General features: G+C 41.2%; 1 protein-coding gene across 2 annotated transcripts in view; it reads right to left on the bottom strand.

The window, feature by feature from the left end:
- Positions 1-5423: 5423 nt before the first annotated feature.
- Positions 5424-25787, bottom strand: part of SLC12A8 (solute carrier family 12 member 8) — a 120984-nt gene continuing 100620 nt past the window's right edge. For both annotated transcript variants that reach the window (XM_031454520.2, XM_031454510.2), the window contains exons 11-14: positions 16919-17013; positions 16258-16375; positions 9741-9801; positions 5424-6483 (exon numbers count right to left, since the gene is read on the bottom strand). In XM_031454520.2, the coding sequence (XP_031310380.1) occupies positions 6321-6483; positions 9741-9801; positions 16258-16375; positions 16919-17013 (437 nt within the window). In that variant the 3' untranslated portion in view covers positions 5424-6320. The remainder of the gene's footprint in view (positions 6484-9740; positions 9802-16257; positions 16376-16918; positions 17014-25787) is intronic.

Below are 25787 nucleotides of genomic sequence, written 5' to 3'. Positions count from 1 at the left end.
GAACTGGAAACAGGGTAGGTTTTTGTTTGTTTGTTTGTTTGTTTGATGTTTAAGGAAATTCCCCAAGGCTCTGGGAAGGGAAGGAGAAGCCTGAAAGTGGTTTAGGGGCACGGCCAAATGAGTTTGATAAGCCAAGAGGGTGAGCGAGGAGGCAGAATTGAAATGGTGATCAGGTGCGGACCGTTGGGTCGCTGCGCTCTGACTGAGCATGCGCAGATTCCCTGCTGTCGGCTGGATAGTGTCCCACTTTGCGGATTCTGATGCGGATACAGCATGGCCCGCTGAAGCAGGAGGGCTCCGCTCTGCTCTGCAACCTCAGGCCAGCAGATGCCAAGAACCACTGCAGTTCCCATAGACTCTTTCTTCTTTCTGTATTGCCCACAGTAAGTGACACGGAATTAGCAGGGGTGATGGGAGAACACTTTTCTGACACCTCCGCCATCTTGCGTTCCTCCAAAAAATTGTGTCTTGTTTGGCTTAGTACTCACAACTCCACTTGGAGGCAGGCAGGAATTATAATTCCCATTTTACAGAGAAGGAAATCAAGGTGCAGAGAGGTTAAGAAGCCTACCCCATGTGGTGGAGACAGGGTTCAAACAGATTTTCTTCCCCCATTCCCATGAATTTGCAACTATACCACCCCCTCCCCCTCAGATGAGCCCACTTAAAGATCAAAGGTAGGAAGCAGTTAAGATCTACATTCTCTTGCTTTGATCCTTCTGTGTTGTCTTTGTTCACCTTATTCCCTAGGTTCACAAGACTTCCCATATCCTCTGACCAACCTGGTTCGAAACTCACTTCCTCCAAGAAGTCCTCTGGATTTCTTCCTCACTTGGTGTCTCCCCAGTACTGGTGAACTCAACTTGCAGCATATCGTTTGGCTGGATGCTGTGCTACTGTGTAGCTCTGCTCCAGCCCTTTCCCTGTGCACCTCCAGTGTCTCCCCTGCTTCCCACCCCACAAAGATGGTCAAGTCCTAATCCTCAGAAACTGGGAAATAGTTACGTATATGGGAACTTTGGTGGTGTGATTAAATTAAGGATCTTGAGATGGGGAGATTATGCTGGATTATCCAGGGGGGCCCAACCCAATCACATGGGTCCTTAAAAGCAGAGAGGGAGGCAGGAGAGTTAGAGAAGATGTGATGACAGAAGCAGAGATCAGAGTAAGTGGGATTGCGGACCACTGGCTTCGAAGATGGAAGGGGCAACCACCAAGAAACACAGGCAGGCGCTAGAAGCTGGAAAAAGCTAGGAAATGGATTCTCCCCTAGACCTTCCGTAAGGAACCCAGCCCTGCCAATGCCTTGATTTTTTTGTCCTGTGAGACCCATTTCAGACTTCTGACCTCTAGAACTGTGAGAGAGTACATTTATGTTGTTGTAAGCCACTAAACTGGGGGTAATTTGCTACAGCAGCAATAGGAATGTAATCCATCAGGACTGCATGTTCTAATTGTTTTATTCCTATCTCCACCTCACCCCCTACCACCCGACAAACCAAACCCACCAGGCACTGGGACAGTTAGTTCTCAGCATGCCATGGGGGCTCTATGAACCTCCGGTGACCGGTGCCTGCCCCTGCCAAGTTCAAGGATGCTTCCTCAGCCTTTCCTCCCACGTGCTCTGACCTCAGGAGGGCCACCCCCCACACCGGACCTCTCTCCCCTCCCCAGTGTAGGAGAGCAGAAACAGCAACACAGTGTCAGGGAAAGAGCAGATCTGAAGCTGGACTGTTCCTGAGCCTAGATGATGCACACACGGTGTGGTACAAGCCCTTTCCGGACCTGGCCTTTGCCTGCCTTTCCAGGACTTCTCTTGCCTGGCACTGCCTCACGCCAACACCCCTGAAACCCTGAATCACCCTTCAGCCCCCATACATGTTTGATCATGCTGTCCCCTCTGGTGGGAATGCCCTGCCTCTCCCCTCTCCCCCTCTAAGTACGTGAACGCAGGTCAGATATCTCCTCCTCCAGGGAGCCCTCCACCTCCCTGCCTACTGTCAGAATGGCTTAGAGCTTCTCTAGAGCAGACCCCGTGTCTGTTCTCACTGCTACTTGGGTCCTTTAGCTCTCCTCACCTTCCTTCTCCATGAAGAGGGTGGAGCCACCACCCAAGCTCCCTCCCACCACAGCAGAGGAGAGGGAACACAGCTATTCCCACCACCAGCCCATCAGTCAGTATTAGCTCCTCCCCATGGGAGCAGGGAGGCTGGTCTGACTGGTCAGAGCTGGTGCCACAGTTCACTGGCGGGCAGGCCCAGGAGCTGAAAGGTAATGGGTGATCACTGTACCATCTATGCCCATGTGTTAATGGGTGATGAGGCCAGCTGGTCATTCTCTCGATTCCAGACCCTCATCCAAGGGTCTTTGAGAGAAGTGGACTCTCAGATTCAAGAGGAAGAAAGTTAGACACTACAGGCCTTGTTTCAACCTTCTGACCTCAGCTGCATCCTCCGCTACTGTTCTTGTACCCTTGTGAAGGTATTAATACATAAACTGGCACTGTGTTTCCCATCCTTAAATTTACGCCTTCCATCAGAAACCTAGAGGGGAGGAAGGAAGGCAAAATCCTAAACCTCAAATGTCCACACTGACTTATAACTGTACGTGCAGGATGCACCCTGTGGTGTAGGTCAGAGGACTTAAGAGAAGGACTCCCAGAGGCATCTGAGAGAATGACTCCTGTTCTGGATCCCAGTCCTGAGTTCAAGACTGGTCTAGAACTGGGCAGGACTCACCCTGAAAGTTTGAGGGTGGTGACTAAGGAGTTAGTTCATCTCTGCCTGAATGGCCTATGATCCTATTTTTACATTATAAAGCTCTGAGATTGGTGAGGTGTGCTTGACTCAGGTGAGGTGGTCTCAGGCATGTGTACAGTTGCTTGAGCCATGGATGGGTGGGTGGATGGGTAGACCAATGGGTGGGTCAGTGGCTGGGTGGATGGGTGGGTGAATGATGGGTCAATGGATGAGTGGGTGGATGGTTAGATGGATGGGTGGATGGATGGATCATCAGATGGATAAACTGGCAGAGTGTGGCCTGAAGGGAGACATTCACAGTCCCAGAAGATCTGATATGACCCTCACTCATTCAGACCTTCTTACTACAACTGTGCATTCTTCGGTGAAACCTTTAGTCTAGGAATCTGCCCCTTTGTCTGTTTAAGAGAATGTTGCTACTCTCACTGCCATATATCCTGACTGTGCTGACATTTTTAGCATTCTTTAGATAAGTCAACGCTGTCTGGAAGATCTAGTGTCATCTGTGTCTCACCCTTCTGGCAACCTGAACTTACTGCAGACCTCTGTCATACACGGACTGGATACAACACCTCCTATGTGCCACCTCAGATCCTCTCTGCCCCACCTGATTCTGGGGCTGAGGCGGGTCCATCTCAGCCATCACTGCAGCAGTCAGTTCTGTGGGGCTCCCAGCAATTTCATGCACACAAACCCAATAGCACCTCATGCCCACAAGGCAGCTGCTTGCTGCAGAACTTGCTAGGTACTCACACAAGTTCACATCATAAGTGCAGGGAGGCTTAACGCCCCTCATGGCTAGCCTTTGACTCTGAGGAACCAGTGGATGAATTCTCACCCTTTCCTCCCTCTGCAAGGGGGTCACGAGACACAGATGTTCCTATGGTCTCCCAGAAGTGTCCTCTGAGACTAAGAGCGCAGTTGTACACAATACTAAAGGGTCACTAACCCAGTGCCATGCCTCCTTCCATTTCCACTCTTTTCTCTCACTCCTCCTGGCTGTGCCCCCCAGTAAAGCAAAAGCACATCTGCCTCTGCTTTCTGGGGGCCCAGGCTAAGACTCGATTCCTGCTTTTCTGATTACTATTACTACTTATATAGTAGAGGATTGGTCAAACACAAGATATTTGGATCTAATTAGAGGTTCAGTGTGTTTAGCATCTGCCTCCCACACTAGACTGTGAGCTATTCGTGTTGGTATCCCCAGCAGCGAGTAGAATGCAGGAATTCTTTATCATACCCATTCTTCTCTTATTCTTTTCCATAAAATTCATCGTATTGGGAAAGTTCTCATCTTGGATACTTGAATCTTCAGCGGTATGTGGTTTTCAAACCCAGGACCACCTCTTTTAGAGATACTCTTTCAGCTTGTTATGCAGAATTCAAAAAAGTAAAAAGCAGAATCAGTAAAGGCTTCCGTGGCAGGCTGAAAAATGGTGCCCCCAGAGATACTCACATCAATCCTTGTTACCTGTGAATGTTTCCTCATTTGCCAAGGCCTTTGCAGGTGTGATTAAGGTAAGGCTCCTGAGCTGAGAAGATTATCCTTGATTATCTAGGTGGACCCTAAATGCAGTCACATGTATCCTTATAAGAGGGAGGCAGAGGCCCACTTCACATGCACACAGGAGAAGGCAGTGTGGTCACATTGGGTAGACAGAGATTTGAGAATGTTGTTCTTAAAGATGGGCGTGATGAGGCCACAAGTCAAAGAATGGCAGCAGCCACTAGAAGCTGGAACAGGCAAGGACCAAATTCTCCACAGGAGCCTCTGGAAGGATCACAGTCCTGCTAACACCTTGATTTCAGCTCAGTGATACTGATTTTGGACATCTGGTTTCCAGAACTGTGAGAGAACAAATTTCTGTTGACTTAAGCTACTCAGTTTGTGTAATTTGTTAGAGCAGCCACAGGAAACTAGTGCAGCTTCTTTAAAAGGGCCTTCAGAGATCACCAACTCAGCCTTTTATGAATACAGTCTGGCTTTTTATGATTTCTCACGTGCTTGTAGCTAACGTGGTCTTTGCTTTCTTTACACAGTTTCTAATGATGGTTGGAAGTCTGGTATTTAACCCCAAAGGTACATGAACAATAATTATAAACTAGATCTCACTGTGAACAGTAACCATAAACCAGATCTCATTTGTTTAGGAGAGGATGTTGAGATATAACTGGCCCCTCATGACATTCCCACCCCCAACTCGCTTTAAGCTTGTTTCATCCAACAGGTCAGCGTTTCTCAAAATGGGATCCAAGGGTCGCCTGCGTTGAATCACCTGAGGCACTCATCAAAAATGTACCATCCTGGACTCGCCCCCAAGCTCATCTCCAGGATCAAGGTGCAGAAATCAAGCATCCCAGGTTTCTTAGCCCACTGACTTTGAGAACCTCTATGACAGAAGAAAGGGGTCAGAACTGACTAAATAGGAATTCCCTCCAGGGCTCAGAGGTAAAACCAGTGACACTGGGCTATGTGCTGAACTCATGCCGGGGCGGCCACTGCCATGGCCCCCAGACTGGATGCCTGTGATGATGGCCACGCTGAGCTTATAGAAGAACCAAAATAGTCCTGTCCCCTCATGTGTTCATTCTGCAAAACGGCTGCAAAGGTGTCCAGAGCGCAGGGCACCACACATGGTTTGGAGAACATGAGTCAGCATTAAGTAATTCATGGTAATTTAACTTTTTAATCAAAAAGACCTTGACGAAACAATAATAGCTTACAAATGCGTGTGCCCTTTGATCTTGCAATTCCACTTTTGGGAGTTTATCCTACAGATATTCCTTATGTTTGTACATATGAACACGATTATTCACTGCACAACTGATTGTAATAGCAAAAGACTGGAAACGATCCAAATGCCATTATTGCAGAACTGCTGAAATAAATTATAGCACATTCAGACAATGAAAAATAATGAGGAGACTGCGTGTGTATTGATATGGAAATGTCTCCACGATAGACGGTTAAGGGGAAAAGCAAGGTGGAGAACACATGTTGTCATATGCTACCTTTTGTGTATGAAAGGGGGTCATAAAAATCTACATTCCTTTTTGCTTGTATATTCATAAAGAAATGCAAGGAATATTTCTAAGAACGGTGGTTATCTCTGGGGCAGGGGATGGGAACTGGACAGGTGGGGAACAAGGATGGAAGGAAGACTTTTCACTATATATATGACTATTCTTTGGTGTTTGGAACTATGCAAGCCTATTATTTACTCAAAGAATAAATAATAAAATAACACTTAAAATAACCATTTATTGTGGCCCTCAGAACAAGCAATCTGGTCTGGTTCTCCACACCTGCAAGTCTTGGTGTCCACAGGGAGCTCTTAAGATCAGACACATGTTTCAGGCGCCACTGCCATTGCAGTGGGTACTCTGGTTAGACGTGATGCTCCCAACCAGAATCCATATTTCCATCGTCCAGAATGGCAGTGAGAGGACAGATCTTTGAGTATCTTACCAGGAGAACCAGCTCCACAGAGGTTCTTGGGTTGGAGTCCACTGTGCCCTGGACAGCTCCAGGAGGGGAGGGTCCCAGAAGGACTCAGTACTCTAGTACCGCGGCATCAGCTGTTCCCGACTCACAAAGGAGGAGTGGTGGTAGCGATCCCGGGTGGCGAAGTCTGTGTTCTCCAGGGTGAGCTGAGTCATCTCCATGTCAACCCTAGCCAGGGATGGTGCCAAAACTATCTGCTCTTGTGGGGATCGCAAGGTCCTTTGGTGAGAGAAACACGGAGGACGGTCAGAAGGAAAGACCATGTGCTCAACAGTGGCAGTAAGTCTCCTCTGGGACGGAGAAATTATTCGCGGAAGGTCATTGTGCTTATTACTTAATGTGCATTTAAACACCATAACTGCTGAAAGCTATATGGAAGACACTTAATGAACCCAAAGTATGAGAAATAAGAATCAAACAAAGAGGGAGTGTGACATTCACCTTCTGTTAGTAGAAAGGTATAAAACAGTGCAAAAATAACCTTCCAAATGCTGTCGTGTCGGGGCTCTATAGCTTTACTTGGATCTTCTTGTCAAATGAAATAATGGAATGGAGAGGCTGGAAAATGGAAGAGAAAGAGAAACCTTCCCTTTGGCTCACTGGAAAGAAAGTTGAATGAGGATCGATCTCCAGAGCTAAGGTTTACAGAGCAAGCAGCTATGAGATCAAGTGCAAAGGCTTTTGGCACCAAGTTGGCTTGAAGACAACGAGCAAGTTCTGATTTGGATTCTATTGTCACTGAAGTGTTTACATAGCGTTGGCGTCGGAATCAACTGGTAAAGAAAAATGTTAGGGATACGTGAGGGAAAGTGCTGGCAGCAGAGGGAGTAAGGAAAGGTCAGCCCGGCCAGCAGGGTATCCACAGAAGACAGTCACAGCTTCGCCGCCAGTCAGCCTGGTGGCCTCGGGGGCGGGGGGAACCTCTTCGCCTCCTTGTTCCTCTGTTTTCTCATTTCCCCAGGTCCCTTCTAGTTCCCACAGTCTACATCAGGTCCTGAAATCACACCTTAGGCACAGATTTCCTCTTAAAATTTTACCTTAAAAGAACCATCTACTTTATGAGGAGTAACGTTCTATTGTTTAGATGAGGAATATATTTGATAGTGGTAAAAAGCCGTAGAAAACTTGGTATGAATCTATGGAATTCAAGCAGAAAGCTTCAACTGACCAAAAAAAAAAAAAAAGTGCTGTTACAGGAGTTCAGATCACAGGACTCAGGCTTTGCAGTACTTGATGACAGCACATCTAAGTTAGATGAGCTGAGGTTTTCTGAGACATGAATTAACTTTTGTAAAGTTGAATCTTCAAGAAGTAAGGTTAGGAAGTGACAGAAATGCCATCCCAGCCAACGTGTGTTTTTGCCAATGAATTATTTTCTCACCAATATTTTTTTTTCCCAAGGTAAAACCATTGTATTCTTCCGAGTTCAGGGATATAATACACTTCACTTGTTAGTCTAGAATGGCCTAGGAATTCTCACCTGGGCAGTTGCTAGGACTTCAGGAAAGAAAGCCTTCTTATGGTCAGGCTTAATTTCACATGATTCTGGGAACTGCAGGTGTAACAGAGGAGGTAACATAGCCAAATTCCTTTGCCCCAAACACCCTACCATATTATTGTCCTTTGGTTTTGAAGAGCATGTGGAGCTCTAGTTGTGGAAAAAATTCAAGATGACAAAATAGAAAACATGGCTACCCATTTCTGGTTTTAAATGGATCACCACTTCCTGGTCCTTTCACTGAATAACCGCCACAAAATGTGGCTTGGTAGCCATGGTGAGGCAGCACGTTTGATGCTGAGTCTCAGCTGAGGTCCCCGCCGCCCCTCCGCAAGCCCACAGAGCCGTGAACAGTGTGGACCAGGCTCTTTCCCAACCAAAGCACTGTTCTGGTCTAAGAATAATCTCGTCCCAATACATTCTTCTTTCTGCATAGCACTATGGTGCCCTCAGAGGTGAAATTCAGAGTGCAAGACAAGGAGTAGCGGCCTCCCATGGCCCTTTGTGGGCTTTAAAAGCAGAGATGCCTAAAAATATTCGTGTAAGTTGGGTAAGACCAAATAGTCTCAATCACACACCACCTGCAGCCCAGCATCGGCAGGCAGCTTCCACACAGAATCTACTTCCCGTGAAACTCCACTCCCTCAGACCAGGAGGCTGGGGGAAGCGGTGGGTGCAGATGTGTTGTGACCTGAGTCACCCGACCTGGTCCCTCAGCCTAGAAGAGAGGCAGAGAGGTGACCCGCCCCTCCTACCACTCCACACAGGACGGTTAGCTCAGCTTCCAAGCAGAGGGCCAGGAACCCCCCTGTATACCACCTCTCCACCAGCCCTCTCCTTGTTGCTTTCCACAGCCCCCCTTCCCCTTCCTTCATCATTCTAGGCTCTGGCATCGAGGCTTCATTTCTAGTGCCAGTTTGAACCAACTGGCAGTGCTTATAAAGAACTGTCTTAAAAAGGATTCTTGGGAAGGAAGAATGGGGAGTTACTCCTCAACGGGTATAGAGTTTCCATTTTGCAGGATGAAGCGTTCTGGAGCTGCGCGGTGGTGATGGTGGCACTACAGGATGGATGTACTTAACACCACTGAACTGTCCACTTTAAAATGGTGAAGATGATCAATTTTGTGGTATGTGTATTTTACCACAATAAAAACAATGGGTAAAAGTTCCGAACTTACATCAGGGATCAATGGGAAAGGGTCCCAAAACCCATTAGCAATGCCTAGGCATGGAAGGTGGAAATACTGGCAAGTACAACCCAGACATCTAGCGTTTCAAAACCAAACCAACAAAATGAAACCAAATAAACACTTGGTTGGGTTCTGCCTGGGTTTTCCCAGCCTGCAGCTTTGGCTCCTCACTGATACTAAAAGGGGAGGGAAGTAATTTTTCAGAGTCATGAGGCCTTCAAAGGTGAGGAAGCATTGGCAGTGAGGCCTTCTCCTGTTTCTCAGGAGGGTTGTTGGTTCTTCCCTTTTCTTGGGTATTTGAACATAGGGGTCCCTCGGAACTCCTCCAGGATCGCTATGCTGTTACTGTACTTGGCCTCGGCACTCTCCCCAGTACAGGCATGTTGACTACGTCTGAGCTGAGAAGGAGGATGGGAGTTCTCTGGGCCCTGATCTTAGGTATAAGTAAGTATTCATGCTAGTATGTCTTTGACTGTGAACTCACCGAGGGTAGCTCTCTTGACTTATATCACTCAGCAGTCAGATGCTAAATAAAGCCTCTGTTCATGATTCCTGAGGATAAGAAGGGAGAAGGACATGGGCCAGAGGAAGCTTCTGATGGGCTGAGGACAGGGGCCTAGGTGGTGGAGAGCAGTGGGGAGCAGACTGAGTGTCCTGGAGGTTCTCAATGGTCAGGTGTTCACGCCACAATTCACCCAAGCCCAGCTAGGAACGAGACACCCTTAGCACCTTCCAGGGCCCCGGGACACGCATCTGCCCTGGTCCTGGCCCCAGATTGGCACAGACCTGCAAGAGGGGATCAGAAGAGACTTCATCCATCTGAAAAGGCTGAAGTTGGAGGCTAAACCTGCAGGGAAGACATATACATAAATATTTATGAAGGATCTACGTATGCATCTAGAATCCCCTGACACACACACAGAATGGCACAAACATTTTTTTTTTACTTCTTCAGTCTAACTAACCAAACAATATTCATTGTAATGCTCTCTGACATCAACCTGCTAAGGACTTCGTACCCATAACATAGTTTCCCAAAATTTATTTCTGAACTCCAGAAATGTTTTGTAGAGAAAAAAGCAGAGGACCTGTTCACTTCAGTCTTAGGAATTTTTCTTTCCTTTTCTTTTCTTTGTTCCAATTTTGATAATCTTTTTTCCTTAGATTCAAGCTGATTTGTGTCAAATACATACTATAAAGTCCCCTGCTAGACCATATTCTCTTCGAGGACAGGAAATGCATTTTTTTTCATCGGTAACACTCACAATACGACACCCATAGGATCTGGCACTTATGAAATTTCCTACACATGTTAAGTGAATCAAATAGCTCAGCGTGTAGAAATGCTAGAACTGACATCTGAAGTGAGATTGTTGTTGATGCTGACCAAATATCCTGACGTCAGACACCCTGATTAGAATAGGGTTTATCAACTTTTTTTAAAAAAAAAACTTTTCTCTTTTGGTATGGGTTTTTAAAATCTCACATAATGAATTATATATAACTTTAGGAAATTAAATCAAATGCAGTCTTATAAAATGCTTCCTTGTACTCACTTATATGTACATGCTCCACCAGATAATATATTTATATATAAATGGCTGGTTGAAAATTGGTTAATTAGATCATGTTCAATACATGACCAGGAAGTGAGCCTTATTTTAAGAGGCTTATGTTAGAATCTGGGTTAATGTCAACGGTATGCAGCTGATAACATGTATTTACAGTCTCATTTAGGGTCCTTACGGTTAAAGGGAGGATAAATTTTAGATTTGCATTAATATCTGCAATTGGAAAGAGAATTCTCCTAAAATATTTTGACATTGTCTGAAGGAAGAAACTAAACATAAACATTTTATTAACTGGTCCTACTTATTTGTCATCATTTAGATTCTAAATTGGCTAAATTTTAGATGAAAAAATTGGCCTGAAATTTGATGTCATACTTGCCTGTGAATAGATTTCTGGGAAATATTTAAATTTCTTAAGATCAAACTAACTTCTAAGAAATTTCAGAAGAAATCACTGATACAATCACTATGCTAATTAAACTATATTCTATCCATTAAATTAGCTGATATAAGGACCCTTCTTAGCATGACTTTGTAAAGCATTATTTTTCATGTGCATGTGATTTAAGTGTTTGAAGTGCACTTCTTTCAAAAATATACTTCAGACTACTCTAATTCAGAAGATTTTTTTTTCCAGTTTGCCTGGATTGTTATAGTACATCTGATTTAGTTAGGACTTGAAACTATGTAACTGCTTTAGTTTAAATTGGGGCATTGCAGAATTTTGGTGACAAGGGCTCTCAAATGTATTTTTTTTAACAGGCTTATTATTGAGGAATAACTGGCCTGCAATAAACAGAGTATTAATAATATGTCCTTCCTTTCTTTATTCCTGATGCTCTGGCATTTGGGGTCTTGATCCTAGAGGTGTTAATTACTAGAGATGGCAAACAACTCCCCTATGAGCACACCCTTAATAAACAAACCAACCGATCCAGGCTCACACTCACAACCGTCCCCTTCATCAAACTGATACATCAAGCCAATATTCCCCTGCCTTAAATCATCCCAGGGCTAAATACAAGACAACTAGTACAACAGAGACCACCCCTATAACCTAGAGCCCCCTGAAATTACTCTAACAATCCAATCCTAAACTTACTCAGCTGCCTACAGGCCTTGCCCATTGCTTCCCATTAAAACCCTAATAAAGGCTCTGGGCCATGCTCTCCCCTCTTCCTTTTCTGCCTCCTGAGCAACCTTGGTCCTCCCCCACGTGGCTCTGCATGGTATGCATGCCTCCTGTTCCTAGGGCTCTGTGAGTGTAGACTTCCATCTTCATGACAGTCATGTCTGTGCCTGTGTGTCTTACAATATCTGATTAATACAAGTCCCAGGTACATTTTTGGAACAAGCAACATGCATTTAAAGTGTACAATGGTGAGTGTTGACATACGTATACGTTGTAAAACCATCACTACAAGCAAGATCATGAACGTATCCACCACCTCCAAAAGCTGTTTCAAGCCACTTCATAAGACCTCCCTTCCATGCATCCACACACCCACCCTCATCCAAAGGCAACTGCTGGTAATGATGTCATTATAGATTAGTTTGCATTTTTACTAACTGTACATGTATATGCATAAAATATTACATTATGTACTTTAAATCTGGTTTCTTTCACTCAGCATAGTTGTTTTGAGATTCATCCATGTTATTGTGTGTATCAATAGTCCATTCTTTTCATTGCTAAATAGTATTCCATTGTATGGCTATAGTATAATTTATTTTTAGAGTCACCTGTTGATGGACATTTGGATTGTTTCCAGTTTTTGACTATTGCAAATAAAGCTGCTATGAATATTCATGTACACATTTTTGTATGACCATATGCTTTCAATTCTCTTGGACAGATACCTAAGAGTACAGTGGCTAGTTCATACAGAAGGTATAAGTTTAACTTTTTAATAGACTGCCCAACTGTTTCACCAAGTGATAGTACTATTTTCACAATCTCACCAGCTGTACATGATAGTTCTAGCTGCTCCACATCCTTGTCAGCACTTGGCATGATCAGTATTTTTCATTTTAATCACTCTAACAGATGTGTAGTAATATTATATTGTGGTTTTAATTTGCATTTCTTAATGACTAATCACATTGAGCATTTTTTCATGTGCCTATTTGTTATCCATATATGTTCTCTGCTGAAATCCATTTAAAACTTATGCCCATTTTGAATTTTTTGTTGTTTTCTTATTATTGAGTTTTGAGAGTTTTTATATATTCTAGATACTTACAATTCACTAATATTTTCTCAGAGTCTATGGCTTGCCTTTGCCTTCCTTAAGTGTGTTTGGGAGATCAAAAACCTTAATTGTGATGCAGTCCATTTATCAAATTTTTTCCTACTTTTGATGTTGTATCTAAGAAATCTTTGCCTCACTCACAGTCAAAATGTTTTTTTCCCGTATTTTCTAGGATCCATTTGGAGCTATTTTTACATTGTATAATTTATGGATCAAAGTTTGTCTTTTGCTTGTAGATTTCCAACTATTCCAGCACCATCTGCTGAAAAGATTATTTTTTTCCTCCACTGCATTGCCTTTGCAATTTCTGGACTCTCTACTCTGTCCATTGATTTATTTGTATATCTTGTTTCCAATACCATGCTGTCTTGATTACTTTTGCTTTATAATTAGTTTTGAAATCAGGTAATCTTAGTCCTCCAACTTTGGTTTTCTTTTACAAAGTAGATTGTGCTATTCTAGGTCCTTTGAATTTCCATATAAATATTTTAGGATCTGCTTTCTAATTTCTACAAAAAAGGCAGCTGTGATTTTGCTGGGGATTGTATCTACTCCATAGAAAGCTCTGAGGAGAAGTGACATCTTAAAGATATTGAATCTTTCAATTCATGAATATAGTATATATATTCATTTATTTCTTCAATTTCCTCTCAGAAATATTTTGAAGTTTTCCTCTTCTAGCCTGTAAATATGGTGAATTACATTGATTGATTAAGAATGTTAAACCAACTTTGAATTCCTGGGATAAACCCACTTGATTATGATGTATTATTATGCTTTTTGTATTATTTTGTATTCAATTTGTTAACATTTTGTTAAGAATTTTTACATCTATGTTCATGAGGGATATTTTGTGAAGCACTTGTATAGAACTGATATTCTTTCTTCCTTAAATATTTGATAGGTTTCAGTAGTGAAGCCATCTGAGTGGGCCTAGGGTTTTCTTTATGGGAAAATTTTTAATGACAAGTTTAATTCCTTTAATAGATGACATAAATAGCCCTATATGTCTTCTAGAGTGAGCTTTGATAGTTTGTATCTTTCAAGGAATGTGTCCAATTCACTGAAGTTGTCAAATTTATTGGCATAAAGCTGTTTATAATATTTCTTTTTTAAATATATTTTTGTTTTTATTTGTTTTGTTTTGGGGGAGGTAATTTGATTGATTGATTGATTGATTTTGACGGAAGTACTGGGGATTGAACCCAGGACCTCATGCATGCTAAGCACACACTCTACCACTGAGCTATATCCTCCACCTCCATAATATTTCTTTATTTCCCTTTTCATATCTGTAGACTCTCTAGTAATGTCATCTCTCTCACTTCTGGTATTGGTCATTTGTGTTTCCTCTCCTTTTATTCTGATCAGTCTGGTAGAGGTCTGTGAATTTTATTGATCTCATATAACCAGCTTTTTGTTTCACTGGCATTCTGTATTTTTCCTGTTTTATATTTTATTGATTTCTACTTTAATCTTTATTGTTTCTTTGTTTCTGCTTATTTGGGTTTAATTTGTTCTTTCTCTAGTTTTTGAAGTTGAAAATTTGAATCATTGATTTGAGATCTTTTTTCTTCTCTAATAGAAGCATTTGATGCTTCTCTAATAAAAGTAGCTGCATCTCACAATTTTGGTAAGTATAATTTTCATTTTCATTCAGTTCAAAATACTTTTTAATTTCACTATCTCTTCTATGAACCAAGAGTTATTTAGTCTTCAGTTTATTTAGTGTTCTTAGTCATTTAGTGTTATTTAGGGTTCTTTAGTTTCTAAACATTTGGGGATTTTCCAGATATCTTTCTGGTATTTATTTCTATTTTACTTCCCCTTTGTTCTTGAATTGACTTTAATGCCTTTAAATTTACTGAGACCTTTGAGAAATGTTCTAGAATATGGTTTATCCTGGTAAATGTTTCATGTACACTTGGAAAGGATATATATTCTTCTGTTGTTAGGTGGAATGTTCTATACATATCAGTTTGACTAGGTTTGTTGATAATGTTACTCAAGTCTTCTAAAGCCCTACTGATTTTTTTGCCTATTTGTTTTATCAGTTATTGAGAGTGAGGTGCTGAAATCTCTGACTACAATTGAGAACTTTTCTACCTATTGTTCCAGATCTATCAAGGTTTTACTTTATATATTTCAAAGTTCTGCTTTCAAGTGCATAAAAGTTATGATTTATTATGCCCTCTTGATTAATTTGCCCTTTATCTTTATGAAATTATCCTCTTTATCCCTGGTAATATTCTTTTCTTTGAAATCTACTTTGTCTGGTTTTAATATAGTCACTCCAGCTTTGTTTGATTTATCTTATCATGATATATCTTTTCCATCTTTTTACTTTTAACTTATATTTAAAGTAAGCTTCTTGTAGACAGCATATAGTAGGATCAGGCTTTATATCCTTTCAGTCTGACAGTCTCAGTGTTTAGACTATTTAATTGGGACTGTTTAGACTATTTATATTTAATGTGATTATTGATATGGCCAGGTTTATATAAACTACCTCGTTATTTATTTTTGGTTTGCCCATATGTCCTTTATTATCTTTTTCTGCTTTATTTTTGAGTATTTTAAATTCAGTTTTATCCCCTTTATTGGCTTATTGTAACTCTTCGTGGTTTTACAGGCATACCTCATTTTACTGTACATTGCTTTATTGTGCTCCTCAGTATTGCATCTTTTACAAGTTGAAGGTTTGTGGCAATCCTGCATCAAGCAAATCGATCAGCACCATTTCCCAACAGCATTTGCTCACTTTGTTTCTCTGTGTCATATTTTGGTAATTCTTTTAATATTTCAAAGTTTTCCATTATTATAATATTTGTTACGATGACCTGTGATCAGTGATCTTTAATGTTAATACTACAATTTGGTGAAGGTTCAGATGATGGTTAGCATTTTTTTAATAATAAAGTACTTTAAAATTAAAGTATGTACTTTTTTTAGACATAATGCTATTGCACACTTAATAGACTACAGTATAGTGTAAACATAACTTTTATATGCACTAGGAAACAAAAAAATTTGTGTGACTCGCTTTATTGCAGTATTCTTCTTAGGGCAGAAACTGAACTCAGTATTTCCAAGGTATGCCCGTATTTTAGTAGTTGCTTTAGGGTTTGTAGTACACATTTTTAACTCCTCACAGTCTGCCTTTAAGTGGTATTTTCGTACTTCACTTATAGTATAAGAACCTTCCAATAGTATATTCCCATTTCTTCCCTCCTGGCCCTTATGCTATTGTTGTCATCCATTTTACTTCTACATGTCTTATAAACCTCACAAGTTATTATTATTTTTCATTTGTCACCATTTATGTAAATGCCATATTTTTTCTCCTAGACTGTCAGCTCCTTGAAAATGGGATTCGTATTTGAGACAGTGCTGGCATTTAATAGGTTTTCAAAACACATTTTTTCAGTAAATGCTAAAAAAGAAGACAAGAAGTGGTGGCAATACAGCTCTGTTGCTTACCCAGGTGAAGCCCTGGACTGGTCCGACCAATGTAGAAATACACAATGGCAGCAACACCTATGTTAACCAGGGTATAGACCCACTGGATCACAAACATGATGAGAAGGGACCCAAAAGCCTGTGGAAACAGAGTAGGAAGGATAGTTTACTAATGGTTTATTTCATGGTAAGCAAGCATAAGGCTAGGCCCTTAAGAAACAACAGTCCATATCACCAACCTCTGATCACTATAAAAGTCTGAATAATTGAAGTTCACTCATAATTCAAAAAATCTCTCAAACAGATATTTGAGAAGACATCCTCCTGAAAGTACCCTCTAATCAACAATCAATCAATATTCCATTCTAGCTCCTTGTCCTACTCCTTTCCAGAAGAAACAAATTAGAGTGAAATTGTGCTAATTTGATGTACCTAGAAATTTGGTGACCCAGAGGTTATTGGAGATGATTAATTATTTAAAAAGTAAACCACTGATTAAAATAAGTGGTTCATTAAATGTAATCTTGCCATATGTAGCCTCATCTAAATTCTAATATAATAGGCAATTAAATCACATTGCTCCTAATGAAGACTCCCCTCTTTCCTCCCTTACCCTCCACTGCAAAATGACACAGCTCCACCTGAATTACATCTCAAGGACAATCAAAATGAAGCTACTCACCCCCAACAGGGAGACCCAGGGGTTGCATATGCGGCTGTAGAAAGAAGTTGGTCTCTGGATATCTTTTTCCTGGAGCCCAGACTTTGGGAAGAAATCTAAAAAATAAATGAGCCAAATCCTTGGTTATTAATTTGTTATCAAACCCTCTAGTATTTTCATTAGCGAATACCTCTGGGTTCCTCTTCTCTAATATTGTAACTCAGCCTAAAAGACAACTTCCACTCTCCCCAACAACTAAATCCCTTGGCCACACTTGAGGCTTGTCTTTACCAGGAAGCTTTCACTTCCTAAATTATGATTCCAATCAATCTACTCTCAGCCTGTCACCTCCTTTTTTTCTCATTTGCTCTGCTGTCTCCCACCCCAACTATTTATAGCCTGCAGAGGAACTTTCAGTCAACTTTCCCTAGTATGTTTTTTACTTTCTATCATCTACCTTCTCTTTTCACCACCTTCTTATCTAGCTTAGATTCCATGGTCCAAGAATATTGTGTTTATCATCTGCTTCCACATTTCAGCATTACTCAGCAGTCTTAAACCTAGTCAACTCATTCTCTTACTCTCTGATATAACAAATTTACAAACTCTCCTCTCAAAAGAAGCTTTAATATTTTCTCATCACCAAATCTACCAACCCACTTGGCATCTGTACCCTCTCATCTGCCTTTTCATTTTTAGAGTGGACAGTCCCAGCTCCAACCTAAGGCCCATCTCTCCATTTGTGCCCTGCTTCAGGAGTGTGCTTTTTTTGTCATCAGTTTTTCCATCCTCTACTAAATCATCTCTATCAAGTACAAATACAGCGTAATTTCTCCCAACTAAACAAATACATCCTGGTCACCCTCTAGCTACTGTCCTATTTCTTTGTCTCCCTTACAGCAAAACATGTCAAAAGAATTATCCATATGGTTTCTACCTCTGTTGTTTCCTCAACCCACTCGTAGGATTGTATACACCATTCCACTTAGACTATTCTTCCTAAGGTTGTCAATGACTTGAATGTTTTCCAACTCAATGGTCGACTCCCAGTCCTCATCCTACTTGACCTTTCAGATAGCATCTGACACAGGTGATGACTTCCTTCTTATTGAAACACATTCTTTTCTTGGTTTCTAGGATGCCTCACTCTCCCAGTTTTCCTCCTATCTCAATGCCCACTTCTTCTCAGTCTCCTCTGCTGACTCACCTCCTCTTTTCAACTCTAAAATATTAGACTATCCCAGCATTCATTCAGTCCTCAGCTCTCTTCTTTATTCTGCATATACTCACTCCTAGAAGATCTCTGCAAGTCCCATGACTTTAAATACTATCCATATATTAATAATTCCATGACAATGAATATATATATGTTTATGAATAACTGAAAAATTGTGCTCTACACTGGAATTTGACACAACATTATAAAATCACTGTAACTCAATAAAAAAAAGTTTAAAAAATAAAATAAAATAAATAAAGACCAGATCACAACTGGCCTTTGACTGGCTGAGTTAAAACAAAAAAAATTCCAAGTTAATATCATCTCCAACCTCTCCCTTCAACTAAAGTTTTGTGTATCTAGTTGTCTTCTCAATATCATCCCTCACATGGCTGTTAAACACCTCAAACGTTAACATGACTAAAGCAGAAATCTATTCTTCCCAAGTCTTCTTCAACTGAGTAAATGATACCAGCATTCACTCAAATATCTAAGATTCATCCTTGACTCCTCTCTTGTTCTCATACCTACAGCTATTCCATCAGCAAATCCTGTTGATTCTACCATCAAAAAATATTCAGAATATGACCATGCCTTACCACCTCCATTGCTCCCATTCCTAGTCCTAGCCACTGATTTACTGTAGTGCACTCCTGCAGTAGAGACCCCAGTTAGAGTACATCTCCCAGGATCTCTTGCAGTTAGAGAGGTCATGTTACTAAGTTCTCGCCAATGGAACTTGAGCAGAAGTGGTGAATGCCACTTCTGCCCCAAAGTCTTTGAGAGAGTAGGTGTGCCTCTTCCCTGTGCCCCAAATCTGAACACGGCAATTCAGTCTTGACTCTGCACATGACAAGGACCTAGGGGATGGTGAAGTCATAAAAATGGAAAGTGCCTGAGTCCCTGAATCAATGCATGAAGAGGAGAGCCTCCCACTGTATTTGCTTATTCATTATGTGTCTTCCCTACTAGAAAGCAAGCTCAATGACAGCAGAAACTTTCTATGTCTATTCAGCATGTCTCCCAACCCCAGCACCCAGAACAGTGCTTGGAATGTAGTGAGTATCCCACACATGAGGTTAAGTGAAGGACAAACCATCTTAGACCCCCAGGAAGTCTTCATCTTCTCAACATCTGTCTGCCTTCAACATGGGCTTCCAACTATCATACTTATATTTTATACTTTCATAGCTTGACAGCAAGGACTGTCTTCTGTATCTCTAAAAGCTAAATCTAGGCATGTAGGAGTTTGTGTATAGGAAGTGCTCAATAAATGTCTCCTTACTGATAATGGATTAAAATAAACTCTGCCAAGATTTATGACTGATTTGAATTGATGACTCTATTAATTTTTTTAAAAAGAAGAAATACTACTATGATTGTCATTGATTAAACTGCATACTTTCAACACGCCCAATGCATGATTCATTTTTTCAATCACAGGCTTAGTGAAGTACAGTTGCCCCTGTGGTTATTAAGAAGGAACACTATTGGTGAAGGACTTAGATTTTTGCCTCTCTGAGATTTGCAAAATGTTAAGCTCACTCTTTCATATTTGATCTTGATCTTGTACAACCTCAATTACACTGTACCCAAGGGAGGTATATGTATGTGTGTGTGTGTGTGTGTGTGTGTGTGTGTGTGTGTGTGTTTTCTGAGGAACTCCAGGGAAAGTCATAAGGAGGGGTGTGTCCTCGAAGCAAGGACAGTGAAGTTTTATATGTCAGCAATGTGAGGGAGTATTCAGGCAGGGATGCTCAGTGACTTTGAATAGGGATGACAACACAGGCAGACAATTATTCAGAATCCTAAACAGCTAGAGTTTCAAAACCCTTCCAGAATGACTGAAGGAACTTTTTGTTTTCTCTTTTCAGGGATTATGCTGGGAGAAACAAGTCTTATGGACTAATGGTGTGAGGCGACATTTTCTCATGTTAGAAATACTAGAATAATAACTAGGAAGGCAACTTTATCAAGCCTTAGTCATAAAACAACCGAAAAGGTAAACAGAACTATGCATCAGGCATGTTAAAAATATTAAATATAATAATAAACATAATGCATAACATTAAATTATCTTTTAAAATCTAGCACCATGTCTAACAAGTTCTATGTTCACCCATGCAGATATAAAGACTAAGTAAGAAGGGGGAAAACAATTATGTTAGTTTTTAAAATCATGAATTTAAATAATTTTTTGGAAATTACTTAAAATCAGTATTAAACCAACTCTGTATATATATATATATACACACACACACACACACACACACATGTATTATATGTACATATAATATATATGCAATGGAATACTACTCAGCCATAGAAAAGAGTGAAATAATGCCATCTGTAGCAACATGGATGGACCTAGAGATTATCATACTAAGTGAAGTAAGTCAGACAGAGAAAGGCAAATATCATATGATACCACTTATATGTTGAATCCAAAAGAAAAAGACACAAGTGAACTTACTTACAAAACAGAAACAGACTCACAGACATAGAAGACAAACTTATAGTTACCAGGGGTAAAACAGGGTATAGAGGAATAAACTGGCAGTTTGGGATTTGCAGATACAAGCTCCTACTGTATAGCACAGGGAACTATATTCAGTATCTTGTAATAACCTATAATGAAATAGAATGTGAAAAATAATATATATATGCATAACTGAAGCACTATGCTGTATACCAGAAACTAACACAACATTGTAAATCAACTGTACTTCAGTAAAAAAAGATATTAAATCAGCTCTGCAAATGCACTCCATAACTTCATCAGAATAAATGAACACACAGTTCTTGCTGGCATGTACAAACTGAGCATGTGCATTGGTATGGTCCACAAAGGATGGTGTTTCAAGTCCATGTGGTATTTTATCAAGTTGGCTCTACAAATTCTTTTAACCATTTTCTAAATGCTGCACATTTAAGTTATTTCTAGTTTGTCATTAGCACTAACAATGCAGCTATGATGATCCTGGAAAGATTTTATGGTTTGTTGTTTGATGTGGGGTTGTTTCCTTGAAATACAATCCCCCCCAATAGATTTACTACGTCAGAGTAATTAAATAGTTTTATATCTCTTGTTACATCTTACAAGATGATTCTCCAGAAACACTGAACCAGAGAAACTTTGAGCTATGGCCATGTGAAGAAGTCAAAAATCCTCTCCATAAGAGATAAGTACACAATTAGGCAAAATCATCAAAAACAATCACTCAGGGCTCTAGAAATTTACCAAATGGGGACAACTAAATAAGAAGTGTTTATTTTTAAAAAAACGCTGGAGTTGAGGGGAAGAGCGGGAGAGTCTACGGCTTTCCTTCCGGGCTGCCCCCAACCCCACCCCAGTTCTTACCAGCATGGAGCTGCCCCATCCGCCAGGCCCAGGAGGCCTCCACCTTCTGCCTGTGGATCTGTGTGCGGGTCGGGGAGCACAGGGCAGCTGCAGCCAGTCTCCAGTCTCCGCTGGCTCTGACTATCGGCATTCTCTCTCGTAGGTCCCCAGGCAGGGGTGTGTGGGGACCTGTGGTCTTTCTACGGCACTCTCACTTCTAGGATTTTCCTGTTAAATTTCTGGCTGCTCCACTGCTCACCCTCGCTGGGTCTGCTACCTCTGGCTAGCAAAGCTGAGGCTTTTCCCATCCCATTTTCTACTGAGCTCACCACACTGAGCTTCTAAAGACCCGGCCCACAACTTTGTTCCCTGTGGCAGCAAAACTGCTGGTTTCTGAAGAAAACCTCCCAAATTTAATCAACAGGTCCAAAAGGAATGAATCCATTGACATTGCTTCCAGCAATGTGTACCTATAGCTGATAACCACCGACCTACTGTTTTTTAAATCTTTGATAGCTTAACAGATATGCAATGACATCTTAACAGTGGTTTAATTTAGGTTCATTTAATCAACACTGTGGCCTACTTCATAAAAGATACTGACCACCAGGCAGCACACACATTGTGTAGGGGTTAAGACCACACGTTATAAAGTGAGACCGACCTGGGGTCAAATGGAGCAAGTGTTTAACTTCCCCAAGCCTCCCTTCTGTCATCTGTAAAAAGGTACCAACACTGCCTAAATCGGAGCTGAGCTGAGCTGAGATAATCTGTGTTAAGTGATTATCTTCCATGCCAGGCACAACGGACAAGCTCAATAAATGCTGCCTATTTTTAGCTACTAACAACATTCAACACTCAACCATGAAAGTTAGTTCATTGAATGGACAACAAATGAGTCTGGGCATTGGTCTTTCCCATGTAAACTGAGGGCTCATCTCCTCTGAACTCTCTTCTGTTGAATCTGGATTTTGATCTTCCTGTTTTTAAAAATAATATGCTTTGGAAGGTATGCTTTTATCAGTTGTGTCTGTCAGAATCATTGTTTCCTTCTGTGACACTGTGTTGTGCAAATGTTTTTTATTCCTGCTTAATCAGATCCTTTTTGTCTTTGATGATGTCTTCAATAGTCAGAAATATCTCTCTTGTGCAGCTGGTATAAATAAGGACTGTGTGGCTATATAAGGTATCAAATATAGCCCTGAGTTAATTTTTCTGATCCATTTGCTCTCAATATTATTTATTCAATAGTGCTTTGATTCTTACTATTTTATGGCATCTGGTTCGTCACACATGGGGTTCTAATAATAGTTTAACCCTTTCTATTCTACTTGACCTATCAATGTTTAAACATTTTTAGCCAATATTTGTACAATTGTTCATCAATTCAATTAGCCTTTACTGAGTGTTTGTCAGTGCCACGTACTATGTGGGAATATTGTGATGAACACAAGGTAGAAAGACTTGATTTGTGACTAAAGAAAGCTAACCGACTAGGGGAAAAGGGGTAAAACTTATATTTCTTTTCCTTAAGACAGACAGACGAGTAGACTTGAAGACAAATGTGTAAGCAAATGTATCAAACAATATGGTAAGTGTTTCTACCACTCATGTGACTCAAACATCATGCTTCCACAGATGAAATCAGGGAATCCTCAGAGGGGGTCTGAAAAATTAGATAGATTTGAAACAATACATTGGCTTTTTTCAGATGGAAAAGGGGGAAGTGAAGCAACCTGAGAAGGCAAAACAGCATGGGCCAAGGCAGGAAGGGATAAAGAACATGATGTGTTTGGGGCATGTGTCTGGCTGTAGTTGCATGTGCGTTGGTTGTCATGAGAAAAATGGCCAAGAAGGTAAGGCAAGGCAGGACGGTTAAGAATCTTGCAGATCACACCAAGATGGAATCTAAAGGAAGGTTTTTAAGAAAGGGAAACAGGATGAGAGTTTTTTTTTTTTTTTTTAGAAAGATCATTCAGTGGACAGTGAGAAGGAGAAACAGAATGTGGGAGAATCTGGAGGCAGGAGACAAGTGTGGAGGTTAACAGGAGTCTGGGTGCCAGATGTTGAGGACCTGCACCTAGGTGAAGGCAGCCAGGATGCCAGAGAGGGAGGGCTCAGCAGGAGCCCTGGAATTTCTAAGATTACACGACTTCACCAATTAAACATGGCCAAGTGACCACACACCTTGGCTGAAACCCTCTGAGAAGACACAAAAAGAATTAAATAGGCATAAACTCATAAACACAAGGAGAATGAGAGGAAAGATAACAAGTCTTGGAAGGGGGAGAGGTGATGGAGGAGTGGTAACAGACAGCAGAGCAGAGGAGGACAAACTCTAGGGTCCACAGAGAGGATGCAGGCCAGGAGCACCCCAGTAGACCCCACAAAGTTCAGGACCAGGAAGCACCTGTCCCTGAGAAGTGACAAGATGCAGGGGGCTGGTTGCAAGACTGTATATGAAACAGACATCAAGATCTTTCCTCTGGCCATGCAACTAGGGAACAACTCCTCTTTACCTGAACCCCTCCCCAAGGGGGGTTCCTCTGAAGAAATCAAACCAGAGAGGTGCCCGGACTTGGGATACTAGACATTGAAAAGAGTGGGGGAATGGAGCTAGAAACTGGGGAATTCAGTGAAAGTCTATATCCTATGTAGTGGGACACCTCCAACTCCCTTATGTCACCTGGCTTCCTGAATACAAGCAGCCATCTGGTAGACCCCCATGCAAGAAATTAAAGGACTCTTCTCTGGAGGAACTGAAGAGCCCCAGAGGAAAACCTCCAGCTAGTCCCATTTGGGGGTCCTCCTGTGAAGAAGCCTGATCACTCTACAGTAAGGTGCACCAGTCAATAAGCCCTGCCCAGGATGCAGGTCTTTGAACAGCTTTTAATACTTACTTCTAAGCAGGAAAAGAAATTAAAATCAAAAGAGCCATAGACATTTTAGTAAAGTCTCCAACATAAAAGAGAGCGAGACCAAGCCGAAGAGAAAAGAAACTAAAGAACACAGGGCAGAATAGACTTTAAAGGGAGAATAAGTAATGTCACCAGAGAGATAAGCATTGTATCCATAGAACAAGAATGAATTGACATTCAATTTTTTTAAAAAAGGATAAGGACAAATCAGGTTACAACCAAGAGCTCTTGGAAATTAAGAACAGGATAACTGCGGCATAGACTGATTGCTGTTACCCAATATCCCCTTCCTCTTTAGCAAAAAACCCCACGTGGTTTCATGAGAAGCAGCAATATAACCAGCTAAAAAGACATTTCCAAGTCTCTGAGAACAGCTGGAAAGGCTAGCGAATCAAGTTCAGGGCTACATAGCCAGGGACAACACTCAAAATTTTATGTCAGAGCAGTCTAGTGGGGTCACCAGTGCTAGAGGCACCAAGGTCTAGACACTGCAGCCCGCCCACTGACCCAGAAAGCCCTAAATACTGGAGCCAAGAATGTAGTCATCCTGCAGCCACCATCCTGCTTCCAGGGAGTTCTTCAAAATCTCCATTTCTTCAGGTTTCCAGTTCCCAGTTCCAAGTATATGGAGGGCTCATCTGATTAGCCGATCCTTGGTCCTGTGCCTGCACTCTGGTTGGGTTGTAGGAGGGGCTGGAAAACTGAATATCTGACATTTTCAGTTTTCAGTGTGAAAGGCTTGCTTTGCCTCCCACCAAGACTCGTAACCTTAGAAATTCTTCAAAACACAGGGAAGTCATTTGATGCTGGGCAGGCAAAAAAAAAAAAAAAAAGTCTATCATAATATTGCATCTAAGAAATCTCTTATTCCCTGGACCTGACACACAAGTATGATAGAGGAATTCCAAGACAACAGCTTTATAGCAGGCCTAGAGAACAGATGCTCTAGAGTGGATCAGGATAGCAGCCATGGGACAGAGGGGAAAAAACAAATGAATATGATAAATTTCTGAAGAATTCGAGCATTTGGAAAATAACATTGAGAGGTGTTCGCATATCTGCCAGAGCACTTAGAGAAAAATGAGGGCAGAAAACCAAGCAAATAAAAAACCAAGGCTATTATTAACCCCAGGAAATAGAAAAGGTTGAACTAAAAAGGAAATGTAATCATAGTATAATATATGGCTCAGAGTTAAGCAATATTCACTTAATCGTGATATAATTTGAATAGTAGCTATTCAGTTAATTAAAAAAACTGTGATGCAATTACACTAAAGACATTGGATAAGAAATCAGTGGCATAAATGAGTTAATTCTTCATTTATCATAGTAGGAAATCAAAAGATCATATCTGAAACTGACATATCAAGAAGCAGCAATGCAAATATATTACTTAGTAACATGAAGGTTAAC

The sequence above is a fragment of the Camelus dromedarius genome, chromosome 2, assembly GCF_036321535.1.
Source record: "Camelus dromedarius isolate mCamDro1 chromosome 2, mCamDro1.pat, whole genome shotgun sequence".
NCBI lineage: Eukaryota > Metazoa > Chordata > Mammalia > Artiodactyla > Camelidae > Camelus > Camelus dromedarius.
The sequence above is the reverse complement of the archived record's forward strand: the minus strand, read 5'-3'. Positions and strand labels throughout refer to the sequence as shown.